This window comes from Phasianus colchicus, chromosome 14 (genome assembly GCF_987193195.1).
Source record: "Phasianus colchicus chromosome 14, bPhaCol1.hap1.1, whole genome shotgun sequence".
In the NCBI taxonomy this organism is placed as follows: Eukaryota; Metazoa; Chordata; class Aves; order Galliformes; family Phasianidae; genus Phasianus; species Phasianus colchicus.
The window spans coordinates 7,522,911-7,536,449 of NC_143449.1; the positions used below are offsets into that span (position 1 = coordinate 7,522,911).

The 13,539-nt window shown below is 47.4% G+C and overlaps 1 protein-coding gene across 1 annotated transcript; it reads right to left on the reverse strand.

Annotated features, from left to right (window-relative positions):
• Nucleotides 1-1,714: 1,714 nt before the first annotated feature.
• FGF16 (fibroblast growth factor 16) lies at nt 1,715-12,790 on the reverse strand. The gene is made up of 3 exons (XM_031594454.2): nt 12,497-12,790; nt 6,482-6,585; nt 1,715-2,802 (listed from the first exon to the last, which is right to left on the reverse strand). Exons 1-3 carry the CDS (start codon nt 12,768-12,770, stop codon nt 2,557-2,559), a joined length of 624 nt encoding a protein of 207 aa, XP_031450314.1. The 5' UTR covers nt 12,771-12,790; the 3' UTR covers nt 1,715-2,556.
• Between the last annotated feature and the right edge of the window lie 749 nt (nt 12,791-13,539).

The window sequence follows — 13,539 nt, forward strand, 5'->3', positions numbered from 1 at the left end:
CTGGCAGGTGGGAACAAAACAGGCACAGTGCTGCTGCAGGAGGAACAACATCTGTAAGGTTTGCCCACAGTGTGTGTCAGACAGGGTGTTGGCAGGATGAGCGGCTGTGGGTGATGGCTGAAGGAGATGGTGGTCAGCTCTGCCTCACTGTGCAAGGCGTGAGCGTGTCTTCATGCACACACAAAGGGGAAGAGAAGTACTGCACGTGCTGTGCATCGCCGGCTGCACCCACTGCAACTCAGAGCGCAGTCAAAGTCTGTGGTCATCGATTCTGCTGCTGCTAAGGTCCCAGTACAGTCACATTACTCATACGTTTAAGTATTTTGCTGAACCAGAACCTAACTCAGTAAATTCCTGCTGGAAGTAACCATTACAGTGGGATTAAACAATGCTGAATTTCCCCTAAAGAATGTCCCACATGAGAAATGGTACCGATCTCTACAAAGCTGTTTTCAGTGAATTCTTTGCAGATTTTGCTGTTTACAAATGCTATTTTTTGAACCCAGATCCTGAAAAGGAGTTCTGTGCCGTCGCTCTTGCGCCCGCGCATCCCTTTGCAGCAGGAGCCTCCTTCCAAGTCTGATCCTGGATCCTGATGTTGGAGGACCAGTTCAGTGGCATGGTCTAATCAGATTTCTTTCAGGTTGTCAAAAAGCACATACTTGGCATTGCTCAGATCAGGTTTTACCTTCAGTTGTGAAGATGAGAAACAGCATCTTCAGCATTAACTTTATCTTCAGGTGTAAAGGAAATCACTGGCTGCAGACAGCCAGCAGGGAGGGTCATTGGCCCCCTCCCTCAGCGGCCCCTCTGGGATTTGCCTGCCCAGACAGCCATGAGCACCAGCAGGATGCAGACGGTGCTGCCAGGGCGGTGGAGGAAAGGCTGCAAAGTGAAGCTGGAGAGCTGAGTTTTCCCTTTGTTAAGGTCAAAAGTACATTTTAGGACACTTTTCATGAACGATCGTGCTCCTGACATGGCTGCTGAGGATTAGATGTTTCAGCAATGACTCAGAGGAAAAAGGTAAATAAACATTTTTTATTTCAAACACGGGATTAAATTCCTCCATGTCTAGATCATTCAAGGTAAAGCTCCTTTAATCTTTTCATTGCAATCTGCAGACTGTTGTCTGTGACAGCTGCAGCACCGGCTGGGATGTTGGGTAGCAAATGCTGCAGCGGGGACCCGGGAGGTGGCAGAGAGGACAGAAGGTGGCCAGGAGCACCGGCCCCCAAAGCAGCCGCCTCGCTGGCAGTACATGGGATATGAAGAAGCTGGATTGTTCCTTCTGGGAACGTGGGGAGTAAGACTGAAGAGGCTGAAATTTCACCCAAACGGCTTTGCAAAGTGGAGGCTGAGAAACTGTGGTGGGAGAGAGAAAGTTGTGGTAAGGACAACCCCAGCAAGGATGTGAGGGTGCTGGCTGTGCCAGCGAGCTTCCTTTCAGCGCAGCAGTAGGAGAGCTCTGGGGCAATCCCATCTGGGTCTTGCAGGGCTGTGCTGTGCTGGTGCTTGGCCTGAGGACCTCGTTTGTCCCTGCTGCCACAGAGGACTGGATCTGCAGTTCCAGGGTTTGTTGGATGTCCAGCTGCTCATGTCAGTGGGCTCACGCTTGCCAGGTCTATTCCAGCTGCACATTTGATGTTGCCCTTGTACAAGTTTATAAAATTTATCTTTACCATCCAAAGCCTTTTTATAGATGGTGTTCGTATCAATCAGAAAATACTGATTACAGTTAGTCATTGTGGAGTGCCAAAAAAAAGGGCTAGCAAGGAATCTACAATATAAAGACAATTTTATTGCCAATAAGCTCTTAAAACTCTTTTTTTTTTTTCCTGTTTCAGTAGGACCTTATTCTTCCTGATGAAAATCCGGTCATAGCATCTTTCATTAAAAATAAAATTATTTTGAAATAAATAAATATATAAAATAAATATCATATACATTTTATAAATAGTTTTGTCCCTATGCACAGTATCCATGCTTACATCTGAATAATGTTCCTCACCCCATTCCCACCCCAACAGCAGGAAAAACCCCACACACCAGGACCAGTCCACGTAGTATCATCTGTGTAGCAAACTGCTGGGCTGCTGCAGCAGGGTGCCATCTGAAAGGCTGCTTCTTAGCCAGAAACCATCCCGAGCTTATCAGAGGCATCTGGAGCAGTTCTGTGGTCTTTTGTTTTCCTTCCTTCTCTTGAATTCTAGTTGGTTTATTTTTTTCCCTGGTTAACAAGTTTGCTTGCCTGTTTGTTCTTTTAAGCAACCATAACACTGGCTATTTGGCCTCTCTTACAGCCACCAAGTAAAGAAAGTGAAGGAAAATGAAAGATTATATGCAGTGTTCCCTCCCTTCCCCTATCCCTGCCCCCATAAATAACCCAGGTTCGATATACGCTTGAAACAAGGAGGAACAGCAGTGTCTGGATTCAACGTAAGTGCTTTCCTATGTCATCTACATTTACAGGAATGATGGAATGACTATTAATATAGTGCTCTGGGAAAAAGCTTGGGAGCCCAAGTATGTACATTGATGGGGCAGCTGCAGGAAACATCACCTGTAGTGGAAGAGGTCTCTGTACATTGCAGGTATTTTGGCAGGGTCCACGGGCCTTGGTAAAAAGTGAGTGAATTTCTGATGTCTCTTAGTCCTGTACCCCTCGCGGGGGGAGCCGTCCTTGTTCAGAGCCACGTAGTAATGCCTCTCCGAGTCCGGATGCTTGTAGAGCGTTGAGGCGTACGTGTTGTACCAGTTCTCTTCAAACTGCTCTCGGAAAACACATTCCCTTGTGAGCTTCTTCTGCGTTGGGGCAGAGGTGGGGGAAGAAAAAGATACATGTCAAAAAAAAAAAAAAAATCTTGCTATTTCCTCCACTTTATTATTCTATAGTTTTTTTAGCTACCTGCTGCTGGCTGTCCTGAGAATGGAGACTGTGCTGCCAGGGATGATTCCTGTGGGTGAGAGCTGGAAACTGGCACGTGCCTGGACTCAAAGGCCTCTGAAGGAGGTGGAGGAAGGAGATGGAAGGAGAAGGTGTATTTTGCAAAGGCTCGCCGTTAGAAACAACACAAGGCTGCTGCAAAACTCTGAGCATGGCAGCCAGGTGTCTGCAATGGGGTGTAAATGTGGAGACTGCTGTGGGACCAGCAGTGGTGCCAGCATCTTTTTGCTGTACAGGGGATGCCCACGCAGGGCTGCACACAGCAAATGTGCTCTGTGGCAAGGGGCACCTCCCAGCAGGACCAGAGAGCACTGCGTTGGAATGATTTAAACAGCAGCGAGTGCCACTTTGAAAGTTCAAGGCACATAATAATACACACTGTAACATGAATGAAAGCATTCCTCAGGCCTTTCATCTTCTGAAGCAGTAGATAGCTGTGATGTGAGGCCATAACAAGACTCGGGGAGGTCTGGATGCCTAACCTGGGAAGATTTACAGCGGCGATAGGTGATGCGATGAGCGCATGCCAGCAGCGGCACAGAGCCAGTGCATGGCTGAGGCATCCCATGCTGGGCTTGGGGGATGGATGCTACTGTGTCACACAGCCACAGCCACTCTGATCCTCATCCAGGGAAGTGCAGCACGTGATGGCTTTCAGGCAGTGCCCAACATCCAGATGCCACGTGGGCTCCTCTCGCTCCCTCTATGCCAGCTCTGGGGCTGTGCTCCAGTGAGGACCTGGTGTCCCCTATGGGGATGGCCTGGGAGGGGCTCTGGAGGCCTTCCAGATGAAAGGGCAGTCTGCAGACGTAGGATGTTCTAATATTACAAACACTGTACCCACACAGTAAACTATTTAGGTAGGGAATGTGTCTTATCTGTGCTGTACTAAGTGCTAAGTAAATGTTATTGCCTGCAGTAGACGTTTTGTAATAAGATACAGGAGCTCACCTGCACTCAGAACCTGTTTTGAATGTTTTGCTGCTAGTTAAATCAGCCCTGAGGTAATGTGTGAGTCCTCCAAGAGCCAACACCACAGCTCTCATCACCTGAGATCTGGGGAACTGCAGGTTTCTCTTCCCAGACCTATCAATGAATGTGGCTTACCCTCCTTTTCCCCCCTTCTCCCAGGATGGCACCTACTCAGCACACATAGGAAGCTGCTGCCTGACAAGAGTGGTGCTGCTGCCTTGTCCCTGTGTGATGCCTGCTTCTCTGGGGTTGCTTGGAGGAACTGTGGTGGCATGAAATGTTTTCAGAGTCTGAGATGACTGCAGGATGTCATTTTTTTTTTTTTTCTTCCCAGCACTGGGATGTCCTCAGTGCATGTGCTCTCCTAGCACTTCTTCAGTTGGTGTCAGTGTAACAGAAAGGCTGGGACATGGCTACCAGAGAGCCTTGTCCCAGTAGGAGCAGCACTGGTGTTTGACACTGCTAATTCAGCACACAGGGTGTGCAAAGTGGGCATGGAGAGAAAAAGTGAACTTGCTGAAATCTTAAAAATACCATTCCACTGCAGCCTCCTAAAATACCGTTGTAATGCTAATGCTATTGCCTGGTGCGTTTCACGTACAAGATGCAATGACAGAGCTCCCGTAATTACTCTCTTTGTTGATTCATGATCAGAACTGCAGGGCTTGAAAGCAAAGGATATAAGCAAGTTTGTGCCCTCATTTTGGGCAGGCATGAGTAAAAGATGCAATTCCAGGTGCTACTGAACTGCCTTGCAGCGTAACAGTGCAACTGAACAGTGGTCCTGCTGCGTGGTTGTAGGCTTGAACCCTGATTTCTGAAGTGTGGTTTAAAATATTTGTGCTGTTTTATGGAATCCTAGTGACTTTTTATCTTGCACTTTTTATTTAGGGCAGATGTTATTAAAGTAGTGAAGTGGATAAAGAAGGGTTAACAATCCATGCTAGTCCTTGATTCTCTCATATAAAATTCAGCATCTGTATCTCAAAAGTAGCAAAGTCTAAATAGATGGGAATGGGAGAAGAAAAGATGGCAGTAACTCCTGGTTTATTGTTACTGTTCTCTATGCAGAGTTTATCTGAAGGCTTCTCTATACGCACAGTACGCGTTTCAATTTCTACACCATGAGATTAATCTGACTTGGTTAGAGGAAGTACGTTCCTTCCACTTTGGTTTAAAACTGGTTTATTTTATTTCACTTTAAATTCACTGTGATCCACCCTTAAAAATCTGTATCTTCGCACAGCACAGTGCTGTGATCTTGAAAGACATTTTTAAAGAAAACCACACATGGGTGATGGGTTGAAGTAGAAGTAGTGGGCCTGAAACGCATGAAGTGCATCAAACAGAAAATGTACCCTAGTAAAAGCTACCTAGAATGCAACTAAGTTTTCAAAATAGAAGTGATTCCTCTAGCAAGTTAAAAATAATTATTTTATATTGAACTGAGTTAAATAATTAGGAATTAAATTAACCTTTAGGTTCATTAAATGTAACTAGTAAGGTGTGACATTTTGACTATAATGCCAGCAGAGCTCCCCTTCCCTGCAGCCCTGGCCCACCTTTGCACAGTGCTTGCTCTGCCTGCAGCTGTTTCTTTCACCCAGCAAAGCCCCAGTAGGTGCACTCTTTCTGGGGCTGGCTTAGGGAGGATGAAGGCCAATACAAGTTCTCTAATGTTAGGCAGAAAAGCAGCAAAGTGTATTTCTTCTGGTTCTATAGCAGCACGAGCTGCTTGCCAGAGCAAGGAACCACGGCTCTAAGGCATATCCCAAATCAAGGGAGCAAATGACAAAAAAACTTCCCCTCTAAACCTAAGCCTGGATTGAAAACAGGGTATTTCTGCTTTGTGTATCCTACAGCAGTGCCGAATGAGGCAGAATATCCTATAGGTGATGCTAGGGAGGATTTTATAGGTATTAAGGAGCTTGTGTTGAGTGAAACTAGCAAGAAGTTTACATGTGGCTTTTGGCAACATACAGAAAACTCTAGTCTGAAAAGGGCACTTCCAGATACTATGAGAAACTCCCCCAAACTCCCAGAAGGGGTTGTACAGAATGTTATAACAAAAACAACACTCAGACCGCACTTTCAGCTTCCATTAGAGAACTATAATATAAATGTCAGATCTGCAGATACATGCAGATCCCTATCATGTGGACAATAAAGCTGATGTTAATCATGAAACCACACCATCAGCACCTAGTTTTATGCAAAATTTCCAAACACCCAGCTTTAATTGACCATTCCTGTCCTGTTTTTGAAAGGCTGAACCACAGCAAACCTCACAGCATTCCAGGCATTGCCCCAAATGGTGCCTGTGTGCAGTCCCTGAAGTTCTGCACCCCAACACGGACCATCACAGCGTGTGTCCCCCTCCCTGTGACCCCATACATCACAGCTGTCATTTACACAATAACAGCAGTGGGTGAGATGGAAGCATGTGGCATCACAAGGGCATCAGAGGCCTGTGACAGGCACAGCTTGTGACACCAATGAGCCTCACAGTCCATATTGCTGCACCTCTTACACAGAGTTGCAATCATCACAGGATCTTAAACTTACCGACCCATACAGCTCGCCTCTCTCGTTCATGCCGAGGTAGAGTCCTGAATCCACCCCACGGATACTAACCAGCCCCACCGCCAGGCTGATGAACTCCAAAATCCCTGAAACAGAACAGCAAAGTAAATCACACAGATGATAAAACCCACACAAGGCCCAGGTGCCAAACACAAAACAGTTTTTCCAGCTATAAAGCTTCTTACAGACCCTGATTTATAACTGCACAGTTCTTAAATCTACACTCCTATATGCATGCAGTCTTGTAAGTTTTTAATCCATTTCTCCCCAGCATCATGAACTTGGTTTTTTCAAAAGGAATTACCTTTCCTAATGAGAAAAGGATTGTTCAGCTATTGTTTTTGTCACGTACACAAAAAATACTAAGATATTTTTAACAAAGAATTTCTGCTTGCCTGATTAGCAGTTTTTTGGATTTCTCCAACAAAAGCAAAGTAACCCTTGTCCCCGCTGGGCTTCTGGTATGAGAAGACAGTCCCACAGACTTTCAATTAATCATTACAATAGTAATAAGGAAAAAGGCATTAAAGAGGTGTCTGTGAGGGGTTCCCTGTTCCTGCAGCTCCAGTGAGGTACTTGCTATCTCCAAATGTGTACATATGTCATGGATAAAGCCAAATTTCAGATACACACAGGTTGAAAGGCACCTTCCTTTGCAGCTGTCGGCGCTGGGAAGCTGCTGGTTCTTCCTCAGAGGCATCTTTTTGGCTGGAAATGCCCCATGAACCTGCCCCAGCCCCATGTCTGCTCTATTCAAACTTCACAGAAGTCCCAGGTATGTCTAATGAACAGGAGAGATGTCTCCTCCATTGAGGAGGACAAAGTTGCTCTAACCTTTAGCTTGGCTCCAGGTGTCTTAATATAGCTCCCAAAATGCCCAGTCCTGAGCAATTGCCCCTCACTGCTCCGATCAGGTTACCTCCTGATCCTCTTAAATGTATGCCTTGGTCTAAAATCACCGCATGACACACAGCCACCTGAGCCGGCTGACTTCAGCAGCAGTCAGCTCTCAGCTCTGGAAATGTATCTTCTGCTTGGTCAGGTGAGGATGTGGTGACTTTCAGAGGGTAACCGTGTCACCACCTAAATATAGGGCAGATCCATGCTGATGGACACCTTTGCTCAGCGCAGGCAGATTCTGGCAGCCATGCTAGGGGCAAGAATTCCTCTTTCTGCCTCTTGTCAGGCCTTCTGTCCTCCTTTTACCTTGCCTACTCTACAGCTTGCATGTCTGCTACAGCACTCCCTGGAGCCAGCAGGTCCTGCACACCGGAGACAAGATATGGACTTAAGAACTGGAATTCCTTGAAACAAGCAGGGAAACAAACAGAAAATGCTTTTTAGATCAGTGCAGAAATTTTCCCAGCTGAAATGCATGCTCAGCCACACTCAGAGCAGGATAACCTGTCCTCCTTTGGGTTTGTGGTGATCAATGCATTGCCTATTTGATCCTCTGAAGCAGAAAGCAAGCATAGTCTTTACAAATGTCCTCTGTTTTCTTCAAGGCTCTCCAGCAGGATCCAGAATTATTGACTTTCTGGAGAGCTGACTCTTTCCTTTTCCTACACCTTTGGGGACACTTTGCGAGGAGCAGACAGTGCCTTCACAAGCCAGGCAGGCAAACCAGGACCTGGCTCTGCTCATATTGCATCTGGCTTGGGGTATTCATATCTGAGAAGCATGATCTGGGAGGGAAGAGGTGCAGAATGAAGGGTTTTCTTCTGCTTCCGCTACCCACCACTCCTGAAACATGGAGCAAGTTACTGAACTGCTGTACACTTCCATGTTCTCACCTGTTTTACAGACATGATGTCAGCTGCTGCTTCTGAATAATGATAACTTCTCTCCCTTCTTTTTGAATAGTGGTACCATTATCCAGAAGTATAAAGTAAAAACTAATATGGGGGATAGGACTACAGGGATACCTAGAAACAGACTGTTTCCCAGGCTGCTGACAAGTCAATGGTCAAGTGAAAAAGATCTGATATCTGGAGAGCTATAGATAGGCAGAAATGTGCATCTCAGCAACACTGTTTTTTCTTTTTTAAATTTTACCTTCTTTCATGCCTAGGAAGCAGGAAAATGTTCCTCATCCTGTTTAGGAACTGAGGGACGATTAAGGAAGGAAAACTGATAGCTTTTTGTGAGTATACCCACAAGCATGCTCAGCCTGTGGCATCTGAACCCAGGAATCCACCAACTTGGTATGGACAACCCAGGAGCAGCACTGTCCCCCCTCTCTGAGTGGGGGAGACACCTCTCATCTGGAGCAGGTGAGGTCAATGCTTGCTGTTCTTGTGAAAGAGACTTCTTCAAGGTGGGCCTGTGATGATCTCTTCTGACAACATCGCTTGTAATACTCCTTTTTTTCTGATCTCAGAGTGGCACTGAAAGATGTGCACTGAAGATAACTATGTTGAAATAGCATTAAGAATGTAACTTAAACCCATGAAAGTCAGGAGATAGAGTAAAGGCTGAAAAAATGTGGGCAGATATCCACCCTGTCCTTAACTCACTCCAATTACTAGACAAAATTGCAGCTCCCTACACATGACCTGCAGAAGCACATGGAGCAGCCATTGGGGCCAGATGGAGAACTTCCTTTCAAGTTGCAGCAGCCGTGTTTTGGTGGTAGACCTCCCTTCTTAAACTTTTTTTCTCCCTTTCTCTTTTTCCCTTCCCCCAGGACTCGCCTCATTTTTCATGCTTTGATTATTCATCCTGCTTGTTCTTTGAGTCTTTCTAGATGATATTTGGAGAGATTTGATTAAGACTCCAACTGGATTCATTTAACACCAAAGCACTCCATAATCTCCCAAGCGCTGTCGCAGCCAGACCCACGCGCTCTCGCATTACTATAAACTATCCCTCAAAGAACAATTCAGCTCCTTGCACCTGTCTCTTCACACACAGCTATATTGATGAGTGGGGCTACAGAAACAACCTCAGATGTTGTATTAATGTCTACAAACTCAAAGCTTTGGCTAAAAAACCTCAACAACTGTTCAGTAACAGGTGCACTCGAGTCTGAATGTCAAAATCTACTGCAAAACCTTCTCTGGAGGTTTCACTGCCTTCTCTAAGAGACTCTTTTACGGGTCTGTTACTAGATTTGTATCCAAGAAGAACTTTGTTTTTCTCCCTTTATCAGTCTCCAGTACAAACTGAGGCTGTTTCCCATCACTTGCAGTGAAGAGTCGCACTGTTGGAGTCACCTGTTGAATGCTGGTGTAAAACAGACACAAGGCAGAAAATGAGTGCTTCCAGGTGGCAGAGATTTCCCTTGAGAACTTATCTCACTTTTCTTCTCAGGATTCTTCTCATAGGGGTGTCAATGTCAGCCCAAACCCTCTCCAGCCTTTGACCACTCTTTATTTCCTCATACAGGAAGGTCACTAGAGATGCAGTGAGAACAGACATGGTTTTAAAAATGCTTCCATTTTTTTTCTGGAATGGCTTAGATGGAACTGCCAGTTCAGAGAACTCATTTGGGCACTCATTTAGTCTAAAAGAACTTTCTTCCAATGGTCCTGGAGGGCTTCACCCTGCACTAAGCTGCTTCTAAGAAAAATAAGCTGCATGCTGAGTTCTTGCATGAATCTGTATTTTTACTAGTATAAATTGTCACATTTCAGAAGACAGGTGTGACATCAGAAAACTCCAATCAACAGATGAGAGGCAGTGGTTACTGTGATTGCTCAGGCATTGTGGGTAGGTGCTGCTGCAACTTTTCCTGTGTCCCATGAGTGTATGCCATGAAATCTGAGCTGTAAATGAATCCCTCCTTTTACCATTGCTTCATACTCTATTCTGTATCACCAGGGCTTTGGCTCATTCTTTTCCTTTCTGGAAGACTTCTCTGGAAGTCTGGTAACTTCAGAGCTGGCTGTGCATGGGAGGGTGCAGATACTGTCTGCCTTTTTCCTGAATGCTTTCCAGCACTCAGAGATGGGGATACAAAGTCCAGTTCCCACCTACATCCCATCTGCAGCTGGATATGTGCCTTTACTGTGGCATCCCAAGGAGCCATCTGTGGAGCAAGCATGGATGAATAATATGCTGATGTGATCTGGGAGAACCTTCCAGCCACGTGTGCCAGATCCACCAAGCCATCATAATGGATTTCTATTTCCCCAGGTTCCCCTAGATTTCAGGCAGCTTTAAACTGCTATCCTGAAAACCTCTCTACCTATAGTTCTGTAGTTCCCCAGAATCATACAGGCTGCCTATTTCTGCAATAAGTTACTGCTTTCTGACTGCTCCATGCAAAATTTAGGAATGCATTGATACATGACATCCTAATACGAACCATACCAGTAACATTGGAATTTAAATATTCATGGCTACTGAACGCAGATGGTGAACACTGTGTGCCAATACGTTATTGCTTTGAGTCTCTGCTGAAGCGAGGTTCAGTCCAACTTTATCTGAACATGAGGATTCCAGTCTAATCCTTTGGGGCTTTGTCATGCAATTACAACAAATAACTATTTATTTTACACTGCCTTTGGGAAAACCCTGAAGCAGAAAACTATAATATTTTATATCTGAAGTCTGGTCTAGTTTACGTAGCTGGATGCTGACTGCTAAAACACTTAGGGAATGCCAGTGTTTCAATTTATTGAACACACTGTGTGACTTAAGCTTAAGTGCGCAAAATTCATGAAAAGTTTTAGCCCGCTTAATGCATTTTTCCAAAGTTTGTTTGGAAATGCTTTCAGCTTTTACAGAAATGGAACTGAGAGAAGCACTGCCATCTGAAACAGTTTACTGTATAGAGATAGGTAAAAAGAACTGATATAAAGGCTACGTGGCAGATTAAACTAAAAAGCAAACAGATGCCATGGGTTTGCTTTCAGTTTCTTTTAAAAAGTTAAAGATATGTGTCTTTCGGGGGTAATTAAAGAACACTTGCCCCGTGAGCCTATTAGTGCCTTACCATGACCTGCAGGTTATGACTTTCTTGTTGATTTAGGCAAGGACACGCTACACACACACCTGGTGTTTATGGAAAAGCACAGTTCGCAGATAAGCTTTTCCAATTGTTCCAAAAACCTGCCTTAAACTAACAACAACTGCAGCATCAGCAGTAGTGTTGCTGAAGAATCAGAAAGGACCGGTTGCAAACAAAGTCAAAAAAGAATTCCATTCAGCAAGGAGTTAAATCGCTTGAAAACTGTAACAAGTCTCGCGAACACTTCTTGCAACCTGTTGACAACAAAGCTGAGATCACTGGCATGGGACTTGTTGATGGCTTACCCAGACACCTGCACTAGATGCTGAAATAGCGGGAATTTTTCTCAGCTGTGCTCAAACTTACTGTACTCCTTTGCTTGCGGCTTGGGATGCATTTTTGGAAGATTACATATGGTCTCATTAAAGATCCCTACTCTTGTGTGACACTGATACGGGCTCTGAAGTCTTCCAGCTTTATCCCAGACAGTAAGGTAAATCCGCAGCGCTCTGCCTGTTGTTCCATCTTCTCCTTTCAGAGGTCCCCTAAGCATTTGTCCCCCTTTGGCTTCCCCTCTCCTTTCCAACAACCTCCCAGAACCGAGCTCCGACACCAACCCAGCCAGCCGATCCCTGCCTGCTTCGGGGGAGACGCTTCTAATGAGATTCATGCACGGGGAAGAAATCATATTAGCTCATAGATATCTGCGCTGGCCAAAAGAAAGGTGGAAAAAGAAAGAAAGAAAAAGCCAGGAATTTCATTTTCCGATGTGCTCCCTCCTTCCTTTTGCTGCTACCTTCAGCGGCACGGCCAGAGCTCGGCTGCGCACCCCGCTTCCCCTCCCCCCCCTCCGCCTTATTTTTTTCCCCCCCTCTTTCCTTTCCTAAGGCACGTTTCTGTGCACCTGTGAAAGGGCTTAGCGCCGGGAGGGCGGCAAACGGGAAATAAAAGCGCCCGCACCGCCGGGGAGCGGCTCGTTCCAGCGCCCCGGACAGCGAGCGGGCACCTGCCGGCCGGCACCTGCCGCCGCGCCGCGCCCTTACCGAAGCGGCTGTGGTCCTGCCGGGTGCCGTGCACCGTGCCGTTGGGGAAGATCTCCAGGTGGAAGCCGGTGCGGCAGTAGAGCTGCCGCCGCCGCAGGATGCCCTTGAGGTGCGCGAAGTCGGTGGGGGAGCCCCGCTGCAGCCGCCCCTCGATCTGCCCCAGGCGCTCGTTGAGGAAGCCGGGCGAGTCGGCGAGGGGCAGCCCGCCCAGCGCGGGGGGGAAGCCGTGCAGGTCGGGGTCCAGCGCGCCCAGGAAGCCGCCCACCTCGGCCATGGGGCCGCGGCCAGGGCCGGCCCCGCGGAGCGGCCTCCGAGCGCCGAGCGGCCCTCAGGGCGCGGGCTGCTGCCGCCCGGCCCCGCGCTGCCGGCCCCGGCCCTGCGCCGCGCTGCCCGCGCCTCCCATCGCTGGATGTGTCCCGCGCTCGGATGCACGCCGCACTTATATACGTACGCACTCCCCTTACATTGACATATTGGATATTTAAATGCAAGCCACACCTCACTGGCATCCCCTTTGGCTATGGCTTGTGTGTGTGTGTGTTTTTTTTTTCTTTCCTTCTTCTCGATCCATTTGTGGTTGGCTTTTTTTTTTTTTTTTTTTTTTAAAGCTTCACTCCCTCTTTTATTATGAAAAAAAAAAAAAAAAAAAAAGGCAGGAAAAAGCTGCACATTGCAGCGAGGCGCAGCGGCTGTCGGCAGGTCGGAAGCACGGAACCCCGGCCGCCCCGCTCCGGCCGCTCCCGACCCCCCGGCCGCGCTCCCCCCGGCTCCGGCCGTGCCCCCACCCCGCCGTACGGACACCGCGGGGAAACGAGAGGGGCTGGAGGAGCGTTTCTCAGCGGGATGCGTACGCGCCGAAAGCGATCTTTCTGAAAAGCGATCCCGCGGGTTTTACGGGCGGGTTTACGAGCGGCGGGCGCTGAGGGGCCGGGGCGGGCGCTCCCCACAACGGCCGCGGGCCCGCTCCCCACCTTCCTCGTGTTGGAAACAGGTGTTTCCGCGCCCTCCCCGGCCCTCCGACACCGTATCCGTGGCGGCAGCTG

Excerpts from the sequence above, each read along its gene's own strand:
- FGF16 (XM_031594454.2), bottom strand. The coding sequence starts at position 12,770 with ATGGCCGAGGTGGGCGGCTTCCTGGGCGCGCTGGACCCCGACCTGCAC. Across the intron at positions 6,586-12,496 it reads GCAGGACCACAGCCGCTTCG|GGATTTTGGAGTTCATCAGC; the intron begins GTAAGGGCGCGG and ends GTTCTGTTTCAG. Across the intron at positions 2,803-6,481 it reads GAGGCGAGCTGTATGGGTCG|AAGAAGCTCACAAGGGAATG; the intron begins GTAAGTTTAAGA and ends GCCCCAACGCAG.